This window comes from Haliaeetus albicilla, chromosome 25, assembly GCF_947461875.1.
Source record: "Haliaeetus albicilla chromosome 25, bHalAlb1.1, whole genome shotgun sequence".
NCBI lineage: Eukaryota > Metazoa > Chordata > Aves > Accipitriformes > Accipitridae > Haliaeetus > Haliaeetus albicilla.
The window spans coordinates 4930023-4948190 of NC_091507.1; the positions used below are offsets into that span (position 1 = coordinate 4930023).

An 18168-nucleotide genomic window follows, 5' to 3' on the forward strand; every position below is an offset into this window, starting at 1 on the left:
AGGAACTTGCCAGTAAGATATATTTTTATTGGAAAACTTATTTTTGCAAACTAGTTGAAGACACAGATTAGGTGTGAGTGAGGCCTTGGTTTTTCCCTATTCTATGTGACCCTGAAGAAGATGAGAGTCCCTGGGAGGAAATAAGTACGTTCTTCCAGCTAACAGCATTGTTTTTCTCTGACCTTTCTTTATGGGTGTCCCAAGTTCAGTACGCTCATAATTTGTCTCGTTTTGTCTCCTTTCTTTAGTGTTGTGGATGAAACCTCGTTCAGGAGTATCACTTGGGCACCATCTTTGATTCTAAGGCTTTGATCTCCACATCTTGAAAACTGAAGTTTGTTTAAATCTGCATTCTTTGGCATATTGTCTCTAACATTCAGTCTTTTCTATCCATTCATGCAGCTCAACTCTTACCATTTTCCATCCTAAACACCATGACTTCTTTCCTCTGCTCTTGACATAATAGCAAATTTTCATTTGTAAACAACAGAGCAGAAGGTCCTTTCCCAGCCTTCTGTTTTAGTCATCTCTTCTCTCTATTTCTGAATTTGCTTCTCTTCCACGCTGCATTAAGACACAGAACATCAAGTTATAGTTCAACACTGAAAAGTCCAATCCTTTGTACAGTCAACTGATGACGTCAGTCTTTACTTTTCATTTCTGACATTATAAAATAAGCACCTTCATGGTTTCTGTTATGTTTCTTCTTATGTTTGGGAAGAGTGCCCAGTGAATCTCTCTAAAGCTATCCCATCATTTTGCTTCAAACCCCTCCTCAGACCTCACTGCTCTTGTGTTTCTTAAACACGCAATGAGGCCTACCAACTAGTACAAAATTACCTAATTGGTTTCCTGTATTTCCCCAGCAATCTTTGGATAGGCATCTGTTGTCTTTTGCTTTACACACAGATGATGATATTTTTTGAGCAGTGAACCATTATTTCATCCTGCCTTCTACTGTGACTGCTAACTACACTACTAATATTCCTACTACCTACTACTGATTTCCCTTGTACAAGAGAAAAGAGTGACTCAGAAAATTCCTATTGATTTGCTCCTGGGAGAAAGTATTATAAGGACTGCAATTCTATACTTCTGAATGAAGAATATCAGCTATATGTGGCCCAGAGATAGATTTCTGGATTTTACTCACAGTCTTGAGTTAGGACTATGCCAATCCTATTCCGCAAAAGGACTTTGAGAAGGTCATTAACTTCAGAAGTCCCATGTGGAAGGAATGCTGTAGGCCACCTATATGAGCCCAGGGAAAACGAAAGAGTTACTATGCGGCCCTTATCACAGGAATGGAGTTGTAATTTGGTCCTTGAAAGAACGTTCAAAGCCATAAGAAAGTCTATTTCATCCTCCCATTCACAGGCATGAAGGTTTGGCCACAGATGGCATAATTTCTGGCACAAATTCATTCTTTGTTCAATGTCAGTTCTGGCTTCCATGTTTTTACTTGCAGAAAGAAATGATTTTGTGGGAGCATCATTCAAGATCACTTCATTTGCCATGGTAAATACTTTCAGCTTCCCTTGAGCAGCAGCAGCAGCAATCTACAGCAGACACAGGCTGGATTCGAAGCTCAGACAGAAAATTAAAGACCAGGATCTAGCAGAGTTCTAGTTAGTGCAGTTTCTTTGGTAAACTGCTGCTAGCAAGAAATCACAATCAAGAAATCACGGGTAAGCCAGCCTTCTCCCAAACCTTCATAATTCTATAAGTACAGTTAAAATAGATTAAAAATATACCTAATATTATATCTAAATTATTGTATATCATCTCATATGTATTACCTTCCTCATATATGTCCTGAATACTAGTGAACTAAACATGCAGTGTAGGTGGGATATGTAATAATCTCTTTAATCCCTGGCCATGAATTCATTATCAAAACAAATAGCCTACCACTCTTCAAAAAGCCCATATAGTTAAAAAATAATTTGCACTGCTGCATTAAATAAGCACTTCTGAAAAAATACCTGCAGACTTCAATGAAGACTATGGCATGCAATTAGTTTTCAAGGTAAACATTTAAGGTCATGATTTTCAATTCAGCCTTCTTTTTTATTTGGGAAATGCACTTGAAAATATATTTGTGTGTTCAGATTATTGTGTTGTTCAAATCACAGAATGGTTGAGGTTGGAAGAGACTGCTGGAAGTTACCTGGTTCAAAACCCCTGCTCAAGCAGGGACACCTACAGCCAGTTGCCCAGGACCAAGCCCAGACAGCTTTGGGTATCTCCAGGGTGGAAGACTCCACAACCTCTCTGGGCAACCTCTGCCAGTGCTCAGTGACTCTCATGGGAAAAAAAATTGTTTCCTGATGCTCAAGAGGGAGTCTCCTGAGTTTCAATTTGTGCCCATTGCCTCTGGTCCTGGGCACCACTGAAAAGAGCCTGGCTCCATCTTCTTCGCATCCTCCCATCAGGTATTTATACATGTTAATGAGATCTCCCCCCTCAGCCTTCTCTTCTGTAGGCTAAATGATCTCAGTGCTCTCAGCCTTTCCTCATAGGAGAGATTCTCCAGTCCCTGCAGCATCTTCATGGTCCTTCACTGGACTCTCTCCGGTATGTCCTCATCTCTCTTGTACTGAGGAGCCCCAGAACTGGACACAGCACTCCAGCTGTGGCCTCACCAGCACTGACAAGAGGGAAAGGATCACCTCGATCTGCTGGCAATACTATGCCTAATGCAGACCAGGATACCATTAGCCTTCTTTTCTGCAGGGGCACATTGGTGGCTCATGTTCAACTCAGTGTCCCCTAGGACCTTTTCTGCAAAGCTGCTTTCCAGATGGGTGGCTCCCAGCATATATATTCGTACACAGGGTTGTTCCTCCGCAGCTGCAGACTTTGTGCTTCCCCTTGGTGAACTTCATGAGGCTCCTTTACAGCCCATTTCTCCAGCCTGTTGAGGTCCCTCCGGATGGCAGCATGACTTTTTGGCACATCAGCCACTCCTCCCAGTTTTGTGTCATCAGCTGACTTCCTAAGGGTACACTCTGCTCCATCAACCAGGTCATTAATGAAGAAGTTAAACAGGACTGGACCCAGTATTGACCTCTGGGGCACACTGCTAGTCACTGGCCTCCAACAAGAATTTGCACTGCTGATCACCACCCTCTGGGCCAGGCCATTCAGCTAGTTTTCAATCCACCTCACTGTCTGCTCATCCAGCCCACACATCAATAGCTTCTCTATGTGGATCGTACGGGAGACACTGTCAAAGGCCCTACTGAAGTCCAGGTAGACAACATCCACAGCTTTCCCCTTGTCTACCAGGCCAGTCACTTTATCACAGAAGGTTATCAAGTCGGTCATGCAAGACTTCCCCTTGGTGTAGCTATGCTGACTACTCCTGATGATTTTCTTGTCCTTAATGTGCCTGGAAATTTATTTCTGGATTTGCTGCTCCATCACCTTCCCAGGGATGGAGGCGAGGCTGCCCCGCCTGTAGTTCCCCGGCTCCTCTTTCTTTCCCTTCCTGAAGACAGGAGTCACATTGGCTTTCCTCCAGTCTTTGGGCACTTCTCTCAGTGGCCATGATCAAAGATTAAAAAGTAGCCTTGCAATGACATCTGCTATCTCCCTCAGCACTTGTGGATGCATCCCATTAGGGTCCATGGACTTATTCATGTCCAGTTTGCCTACACACTCACTGACGTGATCCTCTTCCAACAAGGGTACATCTTCCTTGCTCCAGTCTTTCCCCCTGGACTCTGGAATCTGGCATTCCTGAAGGCTGGTCATGCTAGTAATGTCTGAGGCAAAGGTGGCCATCAGTACCTCAGCCTTTTCCATGTCCTGTTAACCAGGTCCCCTGTCTCATTGGGCAATGGGCCCACATTTTCCCTAGTCTTCCTTTTGTCTCCAATGTACTTACAGAAGCCCTTCTTGTCCTTGATGTCTCTGGCCAGATTCAATTCCATTCGAGCTTTAGCTTTCCTATCTTCATCCCTGAATGCTCAGACAATGTTTCTGTATTCCCCCCAGTTTACTGGTCCTTGCTTCCACCCTCTGTATGCTTTCTTTCTATGTCTGAGTATTGCTAGGAGCTCCTTGTTCATCCACGCAGGCATCCTGGCATTTTTGCGTGACTTCCTATTCATTGGGAGGGACTGCTCTTGAGCTTGGAGGAAGTGATCCTTGAATATTAACCAGCTTTCTTGGCCCCCCCCTTCCTCCAGAGCCTTATCTCATGGGACCCTTCCAAGCAGATCTTTGAAGAAGCCAAAGTCTGCTCTCCTCAAGTCCGGGGTTGTGAGCTTGCTTTTCACCCTCCTCCCTGCCCTCGGGATTCTGAACTCCACCATCTCATGGTCACTGCAGCCAAGGCTGCCTTTGACCTTCACACCCCCAACGAGCCCCTCCGTGTTGGCATGAAGTCCAGCAGATCACCTCTCCTTGTTGGCTCCTCTATCACTCAGAGGAGGAAGTTATCAACAAAGCACTTCAGGAACCTCCTGGATTGCTTGTCCCCTGCTGTGTGGTCCCTCCAGCCAATGTCAGGCTGGTTGAAGTCCCTCGTGAGGACCAGGGCCTGCGAACATGAGGCTGCTCCCATCTGTCTGTCGAGGACCTCATCCACTTGTTCTTCCCAGTCAGGTGGTTGATAGCAGACACCCACTATAATGTCACCTTTACCTGTCCTCTCTTTAATCCTAAGCCTTAAGTGCTCAGTTGGCTTCTCATCCGCCCGCAGGCAGAGCTCCATGTACTCCAGCTGCTCTCTCATGTAAAGGGCAAGTCCCCCTCCTCCTCTTCTCATCCTGTCCTTTCTAAAGGGCCTATATTCTTCCACTACAACACTCCAGTCATGGGAGCCATCTCACCATGTCTCCGTGACCCCAACAAGACTGTAGCCCTGCAGCCTCACAGAGATCCCCGACTCATTGTGTTTTTTCCCCATACTGCCTCTGTTAGTATGCAGGCACTTCAGAGAGGCACCCCAGCATGTTGAGTTCCTGGAGAGGGTTTGGGAGATTATGTTGTATCCAGAGTTATAAACATTTTTGACATAACGTAATTAAAGCTGAAGGGAATTGAGTAAAGAATGGCACATTAGGATGATTTAATATAATAAACTAAATTGGTGAGCTAGAATACAGTGGTTTATATGAAAAAAATATTTTTAACTGTAACAATATCTCCTTTATTTGTTTACCTGAAACTAGAACCTAATGTTGCTAATTCCCTTTAGAATAAGAAGTAATTACTTAAAACGCAGTTATCTTAATTTCAAATCGATTGAAACAACTCCTCAGACATAAATCAGTACAACGCCTAGTGGCTCTCACCTCACAAGACCAGCATGTGGCGCTGTCTCCTGTAAAAAACCAGCCCCGAGTTTTGCAAAGCTGGTCTTCAAAAAAAGCTCTTTTTTACATTGTCAGACTGCTCTGAAGCACAGGCAGGAAAATAATCCCTGTGCTTTTAACATAAGACCAATACTCTGCATTTGCAAGGATTTATTGGTGCTAATTCTACTACTTCTAATACTAAAAGATTATTTAATGTCATTTATTGACAAAAAAAAAAGTCAGTGAGCAAAACATCCCAAAGTGTCTATATGTCTTTTTATGTGGTTATGGACCATGATTATCTTTAGAGATTGGCTGGATTGTATATATCATTTATTTCCAAATTTTTGTATTCTCTAACCAATCTATTAGCCTCTTTAAAACGACTGTATTTACAAACTTGTGCATCTTGTCTTTTGGTCTATTGGATATTTAGCCCATAGTGGGTTTTAATTACCTACTAAATTGTTGAGCTACCGAGCCTGTTCCTTAATCTCCACGTAAGGGAACAGGACCTGTGTGAATACAGTTTTCCTGGAACTGAACAGCCAGTCTTTTGTGTGCTAACCAAGTCAGCCCTCACTAAAAAGGAATTCACAGACTACACTGATGATCTCTGTAACCATGACCTTTCAAACAAAAGCAAGAGTAAACTGTGTATTCACAAACTTTTTAATTATTAAGGACTCTATGCCCTTTGCTACCAGACTTTGTAAAACAAAAGAAACAGGATTCGTACCCTAGTACTTAAAGCTGGGCTTTATAACATACAACATAAGTTGCAGTAGTACTAACACGGAGGGGATATATCTACAGAACCATCTGCCCTCTCTAGATTTGCATCTGATTTACAGACAGTTACACATTTTTTCAGGCAATTCTTATTATCTGCTAAAATACAGCAAGAATTGAAGGCATTTGGTATACCTGTAAACACTAATAATCAGTGAAGCAATTTTCTTTTCCTGACTCAGGGCAAAAAGTTGCAAAACTTTTAGTCAAGGCTTAAGAAAACCTATCTGAAAGTTAGTCAGTTAGCAACTGGGAAGTCCTCGACTTAACACTGAGGCCTGAATGGGCTCACCACTGTTTGTCCCAATGTTGCTAGGCCTGTGCATTTATTTCCGTGTTGTTCTATAATGTGGTTTTTTTTTCTTTTTAAATATAGAGATGCTGGATTAGGCGAAGTAATGGGTTCTCTAGTGGTGAGAAAGCAGTCAGAATTGGGAACAGCATTTCTGAGCCACTTACGACCTCTGCTCACTGCAAGAGGTAGGTGGTCACTCCAGCTCCAGGGACGAGGAAGACTTCTGGAGGGTGGTGCAGCTGAGACGGTCTTCCTTGCCTAACCAGGGCACTTCCAAAATAGCTGGCGGAGTACGCTTACACAGTGCAAGCAGTGGGGCAACTTCTATGCCAGGACATGGCAGGTGACCTCGTCTTCTGACAGCTGCGCTCCCTCAAGCATCCAAGGGCGCAAACTGTCATTTCAATTTGTTAACACTTGCAGGAGTGAATCTAGCCTACTGGCTTCTTTCAAGTGAAGATTTCTGGCCAGCTGACACGAGACACTGTAAGCTGCAGAGTAATATCTGAACTAAAATTTGTCTCGCTTCCTATTATATTTGCACATTACCAATCCTTGTGACAAGAACTCTCTTTTTAATCTGTGCCTTTTGTGGTGGTAAGATAGTAAAATTATAGCTAGAATCTAAAGCTAGAATGTAACTGCTGATTTATTAGTTTGGATGTAGCAAGCCTTTTCATACTTTGATTTTCTGATATATATATGGGTGTATGGAAGGTGTATGCGTATGGTCTGGTAAGAATAATGACATCGGGGAATATGCTTTATTTCACATTTGTGTACATAAGAACATCCATAAAGAGAGGAATTATAGCCTTGTAAAATTAGTACAAGCCAGACTGGTCAAAGACCGTGCTTTCTTGCGATGAGATTTGAGGTGACTTTCCTAATGAGTGCTTAACTTATGCCAAAACTTGTTCCAGTAAAGATGACTCCCGCAGTCCGCCTAAGACGGGGTTTGATAACCACATTAAACTACTACTTATAGTAGTGACTAACCTAGCATTAACTTCTGAAACGGCCTAAAGACTACTTACTTCAGCTCATACCACCTTGGGACTTCCAAGTTCAGGAGGCGCAGTCCGCAGGCTCCGGTGAGGAAAGATCCACGTGCTCTTTCTCGTAGCGCATACTTGCAACGGGAGGAGTCCATATAGCGCGCAGGGGGAGGAATGTAGCAGGTAACCTCTGTGCTACATCCCGCGGCGTGCGCTCCCAGCCCTGGAACTGAGGGCGCGGAGAGAAAGGACGTTAGGCTGATGTCTGCGGTGTGGGAGCCATTTTAAGGCTCAAGGCGCCGTTTTAATTTTGCAGCTATTACCCAGAGGTATTTGGACTAATGACTTGTAGGTTTTCGTTTTTAAATAACTCTTCAGAGGAGCCTGCGTGGGCTTCACCTTGGGACAAACGCTCGCTGCAGCGTTTCTCTGTAAGAAAGACCGGGTTTCGCAAAAGTAATTCCCGTGCCTTCCTGCCTCCCTGTCATTTATTTATTGTTTTTTTTTTTAAAAAAGAAGACACAAAAGAGACTGACGCGGACACGGCTCCAAGGATCGGCCCCTGAGCAGGGCTGCCGATCCACGGACGGTCCCCTCCGGCACCGGCGGCCGTGAGAGGGCTGAGGCAGGCCGCCGCGGCCGGCCCTAGCGCGGCCGGCGGGCCCGGACCCCGCCGCTCCCCAACGGCCGGGCAGGTCCCTGGACGCCTTTTGTGCGTGCGAGGACGGGGCGACCGGCTCCCCCGGCCCACGCAGGTGGCGGCGGGCGGCCCGCGGCCCCTCCGGCCCCGGCGGGCCGCCCGACCTGCCCGCGGCCGCACGTCCCGCCCGCTCCCCCCCGCCGCCGCCGCCGGCGCTCGGCGCAGCCAATGGCGCGGCCGCTGTCAGCCTCGGCCCGCCCGCTGCCGGGCGGGGGAGGGCTGTGGGCCGGGGCGGGCGGGGGGTGAGCAGAGTTGAATGATTGAACTTTTCTTGTGTAGTTTCTGCGGCGCGGAGGTGTCTGCCCCCGGCGCAGCCCCGGCACCAGCCCGCCGAGCGGCAGCTGAGCCCGGCGCTTGCCGCCCACCCCACCCCGCCTCCCTCCTCCTCAGCGCCCGGCTGTGCCCCTCTGCCCTCCTCTCCCGCGGAGCGATGGTGCGGAGGGCGCCCGGCGCGTCCCTCGCCCTGCTCCTCTGGGTAGCGGCCGCCTGCGGCAGCCCCGCCGGGCCGGGGGCCGGCGCCGCCGCCGCCGCCGCCGCCCGCAGGCAGGACGAGGCGTTCTCCACCGCCAGATGCACCTCCAGGTGCCTGAGCCTCCAGATCACCCGCATCTCCGCCTTCTTCAAGCATTTCCAGGTAGGGGACACGCCGCCGCGCGGGCGTCCCTCGGCACCGGGTTCGGAAAGGACGGCCGGGGCCGGAGCGCCTCTTGGCAAACTTGGGGGGGTCGGGGGGTGCCGTTTCCTCAAGGGACGGCGGGCGGCGGCGGCGGCGGCACCTGGAGGCGGCGGACAGGTGGGCACGGCCCGGCGGCGGCGAGACCCGCCGCTGCCTGTGGGCGCCGGCCGGGCTCCCCGCGTGGCTGGTGGCCGGGAGGAGGAGGAGGAGGAGGCGGCGGCGGATCGCGGGGCTCCCGGCTCGCCGCGTCCCGCCACACGCTTGTCAGCCGCTCGCCGGCGAGGCTGAGGCGACCGCTCTGCCCCGGCTCCTCGCAGGTGCTCGGCGCTCCCAGCCGCTGCCTCTGGCACGGCGGGACGGGACCCGGCCGCCGCCGGTGATGCCCGAGATCGCGGAGCGGCCGCAGCGCAGTGCTCCCGCTTTTTTTTCTGAAACGGAGGGGCACGTCTCTGGCTAGCGGGAGTGGGGAAATGGGGTCGGAGCGGCGAGAGACCGCCGGGGTCTGAAGCGAAGTGAGGGAGAGTGAGCCCGGCAGGCGGCTGCGCTGGGAGCAGCGCGGGCGGTGGTGAAGAGCAGCGGGTGCCTGCGCCCCCTTCCCCTCTTCCAGTTCCACACGCACCTCTCCCTCCTCCCTTCCCCACCTGTTCTACGCCCTTGCAAGTATTACACCCAGCCGACTCCGCCCGAACGATGGAAACCCTCCCGAACGCCCTCCCAAGCCCCTCTGAGGAGAGAGGGGCTGACCAGCCCGGCGGGCAGGGAGCCGCCTCCGCCTCTGGGGACGGCCCCGTCCCCACAGCGCAGCGGGCGGGAAGCCGGGCGGGGAGCGCGGCCCTCGTTCGCCGCGGGCTTTCCTGTCAGTCAGAGAGCGGAACCGCCCGGGCCGATCTGTGAGGGGAAGCAGCGTTCGGGGCTGAGGGGCTGGCGCAGAGGGATACTTAAGGATAACCCGCTTTTAGAAACAAGGAGTCGGCGTAGGAGAGGGCTTCGTGCCTCCGCTTCAGCGGCAGCGGTCGGTGCCTGTAACGGGATTTGGGCTCAGGAGCCCCGGGGACGCGCTGTCAGCGCGGTGTCCGCCTCACGGGACGGCTTGAGAGGAGGGAGCCCGTTCAAACAGTTCGTTATCTCGGGGAGGGATTGGTGATTTTTTTTATGGCGTTGTCAGGCGGCTGTAACTTACTTGGTTTACAGTTTCGGTGGCTGAAGAGGCAGTTTAGATCAAGCCAATTCCCCGTGAAAGGCTTTTTTTTTTTTTTTTTTTGGTGCGTTTTCTTGGCAAGATTTCTTTTCCGACGTAAAACTGCTGACAGGATGCACATTGCCAAACAATAGTGATTACGTTTTAATTAGCTAGGGTGAAATAAGCTGCAAATTACTCAGTTAGGACTTGATAACTGGCTGTTTTTTTGTAATCAGTTGGAAATCTTGCGGTTTTAACCCCAACCTGTTAAAGCACACGGTAATTTATCTAAATTACCAGGGATTAAGCTCCTGCTAGACATGAAACGACTGTAATGTTTGGAAGATAAAGTGCTCTCCTTTATAAAAGTTGAGCTTTCCATTGTCTTTTAATGAGGGAAGGGAGGAGAGTTTTAGAGTACAGCACACATCCCATGTTCTCGCTGGAGACCGATAATACACCGTGGACTGTAGGACGTGCAGGTCTGGGCCATATTATTCCATGAGGGCTAAAGGACACGATGTTCCTTTCATCCCCTTCTCTTCTCCCTCCTTTTAACCCCACTTCCCCCCCCCCCATTTTCATCTCAACTGGTAGCAATTTCTGGTGTTCTTTTCATTTCAGAGATGCCCACTTATCTTGTAATCTGATTCAACCTTTGAAGCGAACTAAACACTAGCTCGTCCCAACTGGAGCAGGAAGGAACTCTAGTGTCTCCCAGTTAGGACAGGAATTGAAAGAAGAATGACCCGCTCATTTCCCAGCCCTGCTTTAGGTACAGCCTCAGTGCGGGGGGTGTCAGGGAGACAGCAGCTGGGTGGTTCATGGGAGGTGGCCTCCCCAACGCTTCAGAGAGACTTCATTTCACGTAGTTCATGGTACTAAAACCACATCACGAACAACCTTTTAGAGGGAATGAGGTAGTATGAACAGGAAATCAGGATTAATTCTGCACCTGCTGCTGCTCCCTTGTTTGAATGCCAGCTGATATTTTTCAAATTTCCAAAATGCTCACAACAGATTTTAATTCATTTTCCCCCACAGAGAATTTTCACCCATTTTTCTTTACCGTCCCTGTTTGTGAAAGGGTCAAGAGAGGTGTTCTTTTTTTTTTTTTTTTTTAAAAAAAATCTATTTGTTAATTTACATTTGGGAAGCAGTTCTAAGCCTATTTTAAAGGTGCATTCTCAGTATGAAATTATTTTAACTGATGTACAGGTCAAATAATTTGCTTTTCTTTTTTTTTTCCATGTACACTATTGATGTGGGCTAGAATTAATCACCTAAGTCAAAAGAATGTGATCTTCAGAAAGTCTGTTGAAGAGGCACAGATACCTGCTTTTTGTTATACAATTCCCATGACCAGGGGAGTTTTCCAGTTTTGGGAGTGCTGGGGAATTCTAAGTAGAGGTTACACCCAAGGACATTTGGGATTAATATGAGAGTTACCGCACCACATGGATCTTACAGCCCATTGAAATAAGTACATCTTATATCAATCTATGGCCTATCTACAGGTTGGGAAGTTTCACACAGAACTTGCTGGCACAGAGTCCTTTCATAAAAAAAAAAGCAAACAAACAAAAAATGTAAGTGGAATGGGTCATAGTGGTTTCTTCTTTTATATAACAGCATATTAATTACATACTCATCCACGATAGGGAATGATGTTTAATCTATGAATGAAGGGACTCCAACATACCTCTTCTGTCTTCCTGGAGTGTGTGCAACATTGAGCTTTAGCTTACTTTGGACTTTTGCAGATGAGAGAAAGCATTTTTATCCCAACCGTGTAACTTGGGCCACTGGAGAGCACTGAATGAAGCATTCGTTGACCTGTGACCAGAAAGAGTAGGGCAAAGAGAACATGTCTCTCTAGCCTGATGTTTAGGGTACTCACTTTTAGCTATTTTGGGTGTTGAGACCGGGGTTTTACAATGACTGTTGTGTAACATGTATGAGGGAGCAATTGGAGCATTCACTGGAACCCGTCCATGCTGCTGGGTGACTGCACTGACAGAGTAGAGTTCCTACCGCTGTGCTTTGTTCTGGCAAAACTTTCTGTAAATCACCTGAACGGGGGAGGATGGCGAGAGTGTTCGTCTGGCAACCAAGAGCATGAAAGTCAAGTGGCCTGCCTATGGTGGAGAAGATTATAATTATATAATTATGATTATATTATAATCATATAATCATTATAAATATATAATTATGATTATATTATAATCAGCGTTGTACCCATTTGGTTGTTGTCTAAAAGAGCATGCCTGTGTATTAGTAAGCTGCCCTTATAAGATGGGAAGGGCGATACCTCCTCTAGTCTGGAATGAAAGGAAGGGCTAAGGTGTCTGGCTCCACAAAAAACATCATCAAGACTGTGAATCCTGTGTGGAAGAAGGCATGCTGTTTCAGGGACCGAGGCTGTAAAGAAGAGTGATGTCAGTGGATACAGTCTTTCCCTTAACATTTTCTTATTAAGGCTATTAAGGCAGTTCCCTTGTCAGTGTTTTAGCTGATGTACAGGAGAAAGTTAGGAATTCTAATCTGATGTATCCAAAGTTTATTTGTGAATCTGGTTTTATAGTAACCTAGTACAGTAGGTAAAACCCTCATGAAGATGAGGTCACAGTTACTGGACAAGTTTTTGTACTCCTGAAGAGGGTATGGATATAAGTAGGGACCTTGCATAGTTAGCTGGAAAAAAGGCTTGAATACCCACATTAGTTTAGCTAGGGCTTTTCTATATAACCTGCCTGTTTTAGTGGAGTGAGACTAAATTCCTTGCATTACTGTCTATGGGTGTAGCCTTTCCCATCTGTGATACTAGTTGTGGATGAACTCCTTGCATTTTGGGGGAGCAGACTTGGCAGTGACCTTTAGTGTTCTGTTTTCAAGCTGAGTGAAAACACAGTTTGGGTTTTAACCTCTACTGCCAGCCATCTGAGCCATGTTCAGAAAACAGCATGATTAAAAGTTTTCTTTGTGAATAAGAGCTTGAACATCAGTGTAAGGAGAGAGGCTAAAGGTAGAGCGTAAAAATGTTATGGAGAGCAAACAGTGTTTACTCGGACCTGTGAACTCATGGATCTTTTGTCTTAGTTGCCATCTGTTACAGACCTCTCAAGTGTCTTCCTGCTTGGTATGTGAAACTTGACAAGTTAGCTAAGGTAGAGGTGGTGTCAATCTTGTTTACTGGGTCAAAAGCTGAGAGGGTGGTAGAACGTGCCACAGGATGGAAGAATGGCTGCAGCAAGAATTTGGGGGTGGTTGCCAGTCAAATTGACTGGCAGTGTTTGTGGTATAGAGTCACAGGAACAGAGAGAGGCAACAGCCACATGCTCACAGAGTGACAGAGTGGTTGAGGCTGGACAGCACCTCTTGACAACCTCTTCTAGTGTTCAACCACCCTCATAGTAAAAAAAAAAAAAAAGGGAAAAAAAAAGAAAAAAAAAGGCGTTTAAAGTGTTTTCTTATGTTCAGATGGAATTTCCTGTGTTTCAATTTTTGCCCATTGCCTCTTGTCCTGCTACTGGGCACCACTGAGAAGAGTCTGGCTCCATCTTCTTTACTCCCTCCCATCAGGTATTTACTTACATTGATGAGAACCCCTTGAGCCTTTTCTCTTCCAGGCTGAACAATCGCAGTTCTCTCAGCCTCTTCTCATGGGAGAGATGCTACAATCCCTTTGCTGGACTTGCTCTGCTAAGTCCATGTCTCTCCATGTAATGGGGAGCCCAACACTGGACCTAGCACTCCAGATGTGGAGGAGTGACTAGAACAGAGAATAGGAACAGTTACATTTTAAAGATACAATGGCTGCTAAATATTGGTACTCAATTCTACATTCACTTTCACTATTTACATTTTCTTACATTAGTTTATATATGACCATTTATGATTGTCAGTGCATTAAAAGTAAAATGCTAACGCTAAATCAAATCAGATTAGTTTTTTTTTCCCCATATTTTTAGATATCGGTACATCTCACTGTAGTTTTAATATATATATTTTTTTTAGGTGGTCTTCAGTAGTAAATTGAATCTTAGCAAATCCATTTCTTTATTCTTAAGAGGGAAGTCCAGGTACATTGTGATGTATACACGTAGTGTGATCAAGAATTGTGACTGCTGCTTGAATAGGCTCATGAGAGATTGTTTAAACTCGTTAAAATGGGTACTATTTAAAAACATACCAGCATCAGTGTGGATGAACTTGGTCACACAGGAGTTCTGTATTCATACCTAAGCTAACTTATTTGAATAGTGAGTGAGTTACAGTTGAAACTTTTGATACAGCATAGACATCCCTCAAATGGTAAGCCAGTTTTGTGATATAGGAAGGGAAATTATTGAGAAACTTCCCCTCGTAAGGGTGATTTAGTATAAATCTAATAGTTATGTACTAGGAATTAGTACTTAGTACTAAGCTAGATCAGCTACGGCTATCTTAAAATTATTGGGGTGAAAGGGTGGAAAAACACTGTTTTAAGCTAATAGATCTATATGTTGTGTAATGTTTAATAGCTGTAAGAGGGAACATAAGGCCTTAAAAGTTTGTTATATTGAATGACTGATAACTATATGGTGGTAGGAGGTTGTTTTCACTGTTATAGATGGACTGTTGCCTGTCAGGACAACTGAAGTTTTTGAGGAAAACCAGGCAATTCTTTTAAATAAATAATAAAAGGTTCTCAGGTTTTATATCTGCAAGCAAATAGTGTGCAAATGATTACCTCTAGACACCCAATACCAGATTTTACCTACAAGTCAGGCAGCTAGTTGTCTAAATGCCAGCACATCTGCCTTCAGATTGCTTGTAACTCCGAAGTGACTGCACCTGCAAAAATCTGCAATCGGTTCCAGATGGGAAAGCGGTAGGCCAGGCTGAAAGTCTAGGGTGCATGTGCCTCTTTGTGCTCTGCTGTAGAGAAGATGGAGGTCATGAAGAAACCATTTATTGTAACTGTCTTGAATAATTCTGAAACTGTAAATTATTTTTCCTGAAATCTTTTGAAAAGACACGTAGTACTTTTGTAATGAAATGTAGTAGATACGTAGTGTGTTATTCCCGGAATGTTTCAGTTCCAGTGGATAGGCTGCCCAGGCACCAAGTTTGCTTAGATCTTTCAGGACATGTTCACAATCTTTTCTACATGTTACTAGTTAGGAAACATGTGCCATCTGCTTGTGTTGCCATTTCAGTACTCATCTCCTTTCCAAAAACAGTCCTTGTGTTAAATAATTCTGACTTTCATGTGTCTCATAAAGCACACTGCTGTTAATTTCTTTCCACAGACAAATTTAAACATTTGTCATTACTTCATGATTTTCTCAAAACTTGTTAAAATTCCCAATCATTCTTCTGTCTTTATTGTTCATATGGCGTATGAACTGGATAATTGTTCTGGCATTTGGTGTGCTCTTATTATTGAGATCTGCTGTCATGAACAAGAGGTGCACAGATCTTCTGACATGATCTTACGTAAAATCTTTGAAGACGAAAGGTTTGTTTTGAATAATGATGGTTGCATCTAGTGAAAACACTTGCATTATTCATCATATTGTGAAATTGAGTCATAGTTAGACTTTGCAATTGTATCCTAGTCTGATATGAACCTCCCTGATTTCAGTGGGAGTTGTGTTCACTTTCTTATAAACAAACTCAAATCTCTTTGGCATCAGTGAAGACTTGCGCAGTTGATAATGAGTGCAGGGATTACAGAGCCTGGTCATTATTTTCTAGTGGTTTTGATGACTCAGGTTTGGGGCCTTCACCTTGACCATTGTTTTCCCAAATTAGGATGTTTGGCTGTGCCTCAAGTGTAAGTTTTAAATACAAGTCAAATGAACTGTATGAAAATGTAAGCAAATGGAGAGCAATTGTATTGAACAGTAAGGGTTGCCAAGATACTTTTTTCGCATTTTACTTGTGGATATTACATATTAGAAAAAAAATCTTTATGCTATCTTGCTCTTCTTCATAAAGTAAAACTTGCTGTTAATTTGGTAAATGTGCCCGATACCAAATGCAGTAAAACAAATAGGAATGTAACTAGTATGTTTTGAGGCAGATGTTTTATGTGTAGAATATTGGCAAAGCATAGTTTCAATGTCACTGGCACGTGCCGGAGCGGAGGAGGAAATGTTGCTCTTGAAAAGCATTAGAAAACTTTTGAAAGAAAAACACTGGGAGTTCTAAAATGTAAATCCTTTTTCCATTCAAACATATATCCACTTACTACAGAGTGAAAGGTTATAAGCTAGGTAGTGTTCATATTAAAACTATTATTAAAACATTATTCATTGCCTGCATATGGGTTGTCTCTGTGATTAACTAGTGTTCTGAATTGTATTTAAATGTGTTTGGTTTAGTAAGTGTCCTATAAGGAAAAAAAAACCCCAATACATTTCTGAGATGGCTTGAAAACCAGACTGATTTCCCAGATGCTGAACATTTGTCATTTTGCAAAGGGCAAACTTCTTAAGACTGAGTGCTGAATTTATATGTGTCTACAAATGGAGATTATTATTCACAAGCTGATCAACATCTCGATTGGCTATTCTGTGTGAATTTTTGCTTTCTGTGATTATCTGGATTTGAGTACATATCCAACTTCTGTAAACAGAAAAAGAAAGTGCTGTTGTTTAGCATTCATATTTTTAAAGATAAAAAATACAATTATTGACCGAGTATCAGGAATATGATACAGGAGAAAGACACATTCGTATTGATATTAAGTAGTCAGTGCCTAGCAAATGCAAACCTTGCTCCAAAAAAGCACTTGCCTAGGGGTTCACACCAAGAATCCTCATTTTTTGACCTTTCCCACAGCTGAGCCTTATAAGGCCTTATATTTCAAAAACCTTTGAAGTCCATGAAAAGCCTTCTGTTGACTGCAGCTGGATCAGGTCCGTGTATGAACACTAGGTCCATGCAGCCTTTGTCAACAAAGAAGAAGAGTGCTGTGAACTTGGTATCCCAACTCTAGTTGTATCCCTTTTTTAGTCTTTTAATGTCCAAGAGATCCCAGGACACGAAGATGGAGAACTGGGGGTGTTGAAAGGTAAGTGGACCTTTTAAACTTGAAAGTAGAGTGCTGTTCCTTTCATCTCTGATTAAAAAGAATCACATATTCCTTTCCATCCACCAAAAAGAATATCAGATATTTCCAGATTTGGGGAACAACCCCAGCCCAAAGTTTTTATCAAATTTCCATTGACTTCTGTGAACCATATTTTCACCAATGTGTCTTTAGACTGTCAAAGAGGTATGACATGAAAGTTATGTAAAAATATAATACAGGAAAATACACGTGTGTTTCACCAGAAAAAAACCACCCTATAGCTTATTATACCTTTATGGACACTGCTTTGTTTTTTCTTGGTCTGTATGTTACATTATGTTCCTTTAAAACGGAACTGAGTTGACTCAAGCTTGCAAAGGGAGTGACTCCCCTGGTGAGCAGCTGAGATTCCTGAGGAAGGCATGGCTTCATAACTTGCAGGAGAAGCAAAAGAAGGGACAGAGTCTCAGAAGGGAGAAAGCTGGAGATAGGCCACCTCCGGCAGGCACACAATGCTGGGAAGAGAAATTGTCTAGGAGTAGAGGGGACTGTAGATTTTACTGTGACACAATTAATTGAAACTAAGACTGGAAACAGAGAACAGACACAATGGGCCTAGGAAGAGTTGTTTGTAAGTATTTTTTATTTCTGTTCTTTCTCAGCTGCACGGAGTTTTACTTGGTTTAAAAAGGTTTATTTTTCTTGTTTGTAGTTTAGTAAAAATGTGGTTTGAAGATCCTTCTGTCTTCATTGGAAAGTCTAGTTACAGGTAAAACTTCCAAGAAAATTCACCACAAAGTTCTAGCTAATTTGTGCTCCGATCTTGTATACCAATGCAGGCAAATAAACATTAAGTTTGTTCTAGACCAGGGGTGCTCAAGTGTGCAGCCTGTCCAGGTAATGCTGCTGACCTGTGGCTGGCTTATTTTCAGCTCGTTTTCATTCCTTTCCTAAAAATAACTTGGGAGTCTGGAGGCAGTTTATGGGCTGAGTGTGTCCTGGTGGTGGCAGCTTGCTCCTCATTTCTGTCTTTCCTAAAGACTTTAAACACATTGATGGATTGTGAGAAAAGAGGGGCAAAGGAACAGGCTACTTTGACTTTCTGACCAATTGCTGCTCTCCAAACATTACAAACTTACTTTCTGGACAGTTTTC

At 44.9% G+C, this 18168-nt stretch overlaps 1 protein-coding gene across 1 annotated transcript in view; it reads left to right on the forward strand.

The window, feature by feature from the left end:
- Positions 1–8347: 8347 nt before the first annotated feature.
- ANOS1 (anosmin 1) overlaps positions 8348–18168 on the forward strand; it is a 150225-nt gene continuing 140404 nt past the window's right edge. Inside the window, exon 1 of the mRNA XM_069770443.1 lies at positions 8348–8728. Within this exon, the coding sequence (XP_069626544.1) occupies positions 8351–8728 (378 nt within the window). The 5' untranslated portion in view covers positions 8348–8350. The remainder of the gene's footprint in view (positions 8729–18168) is intronic.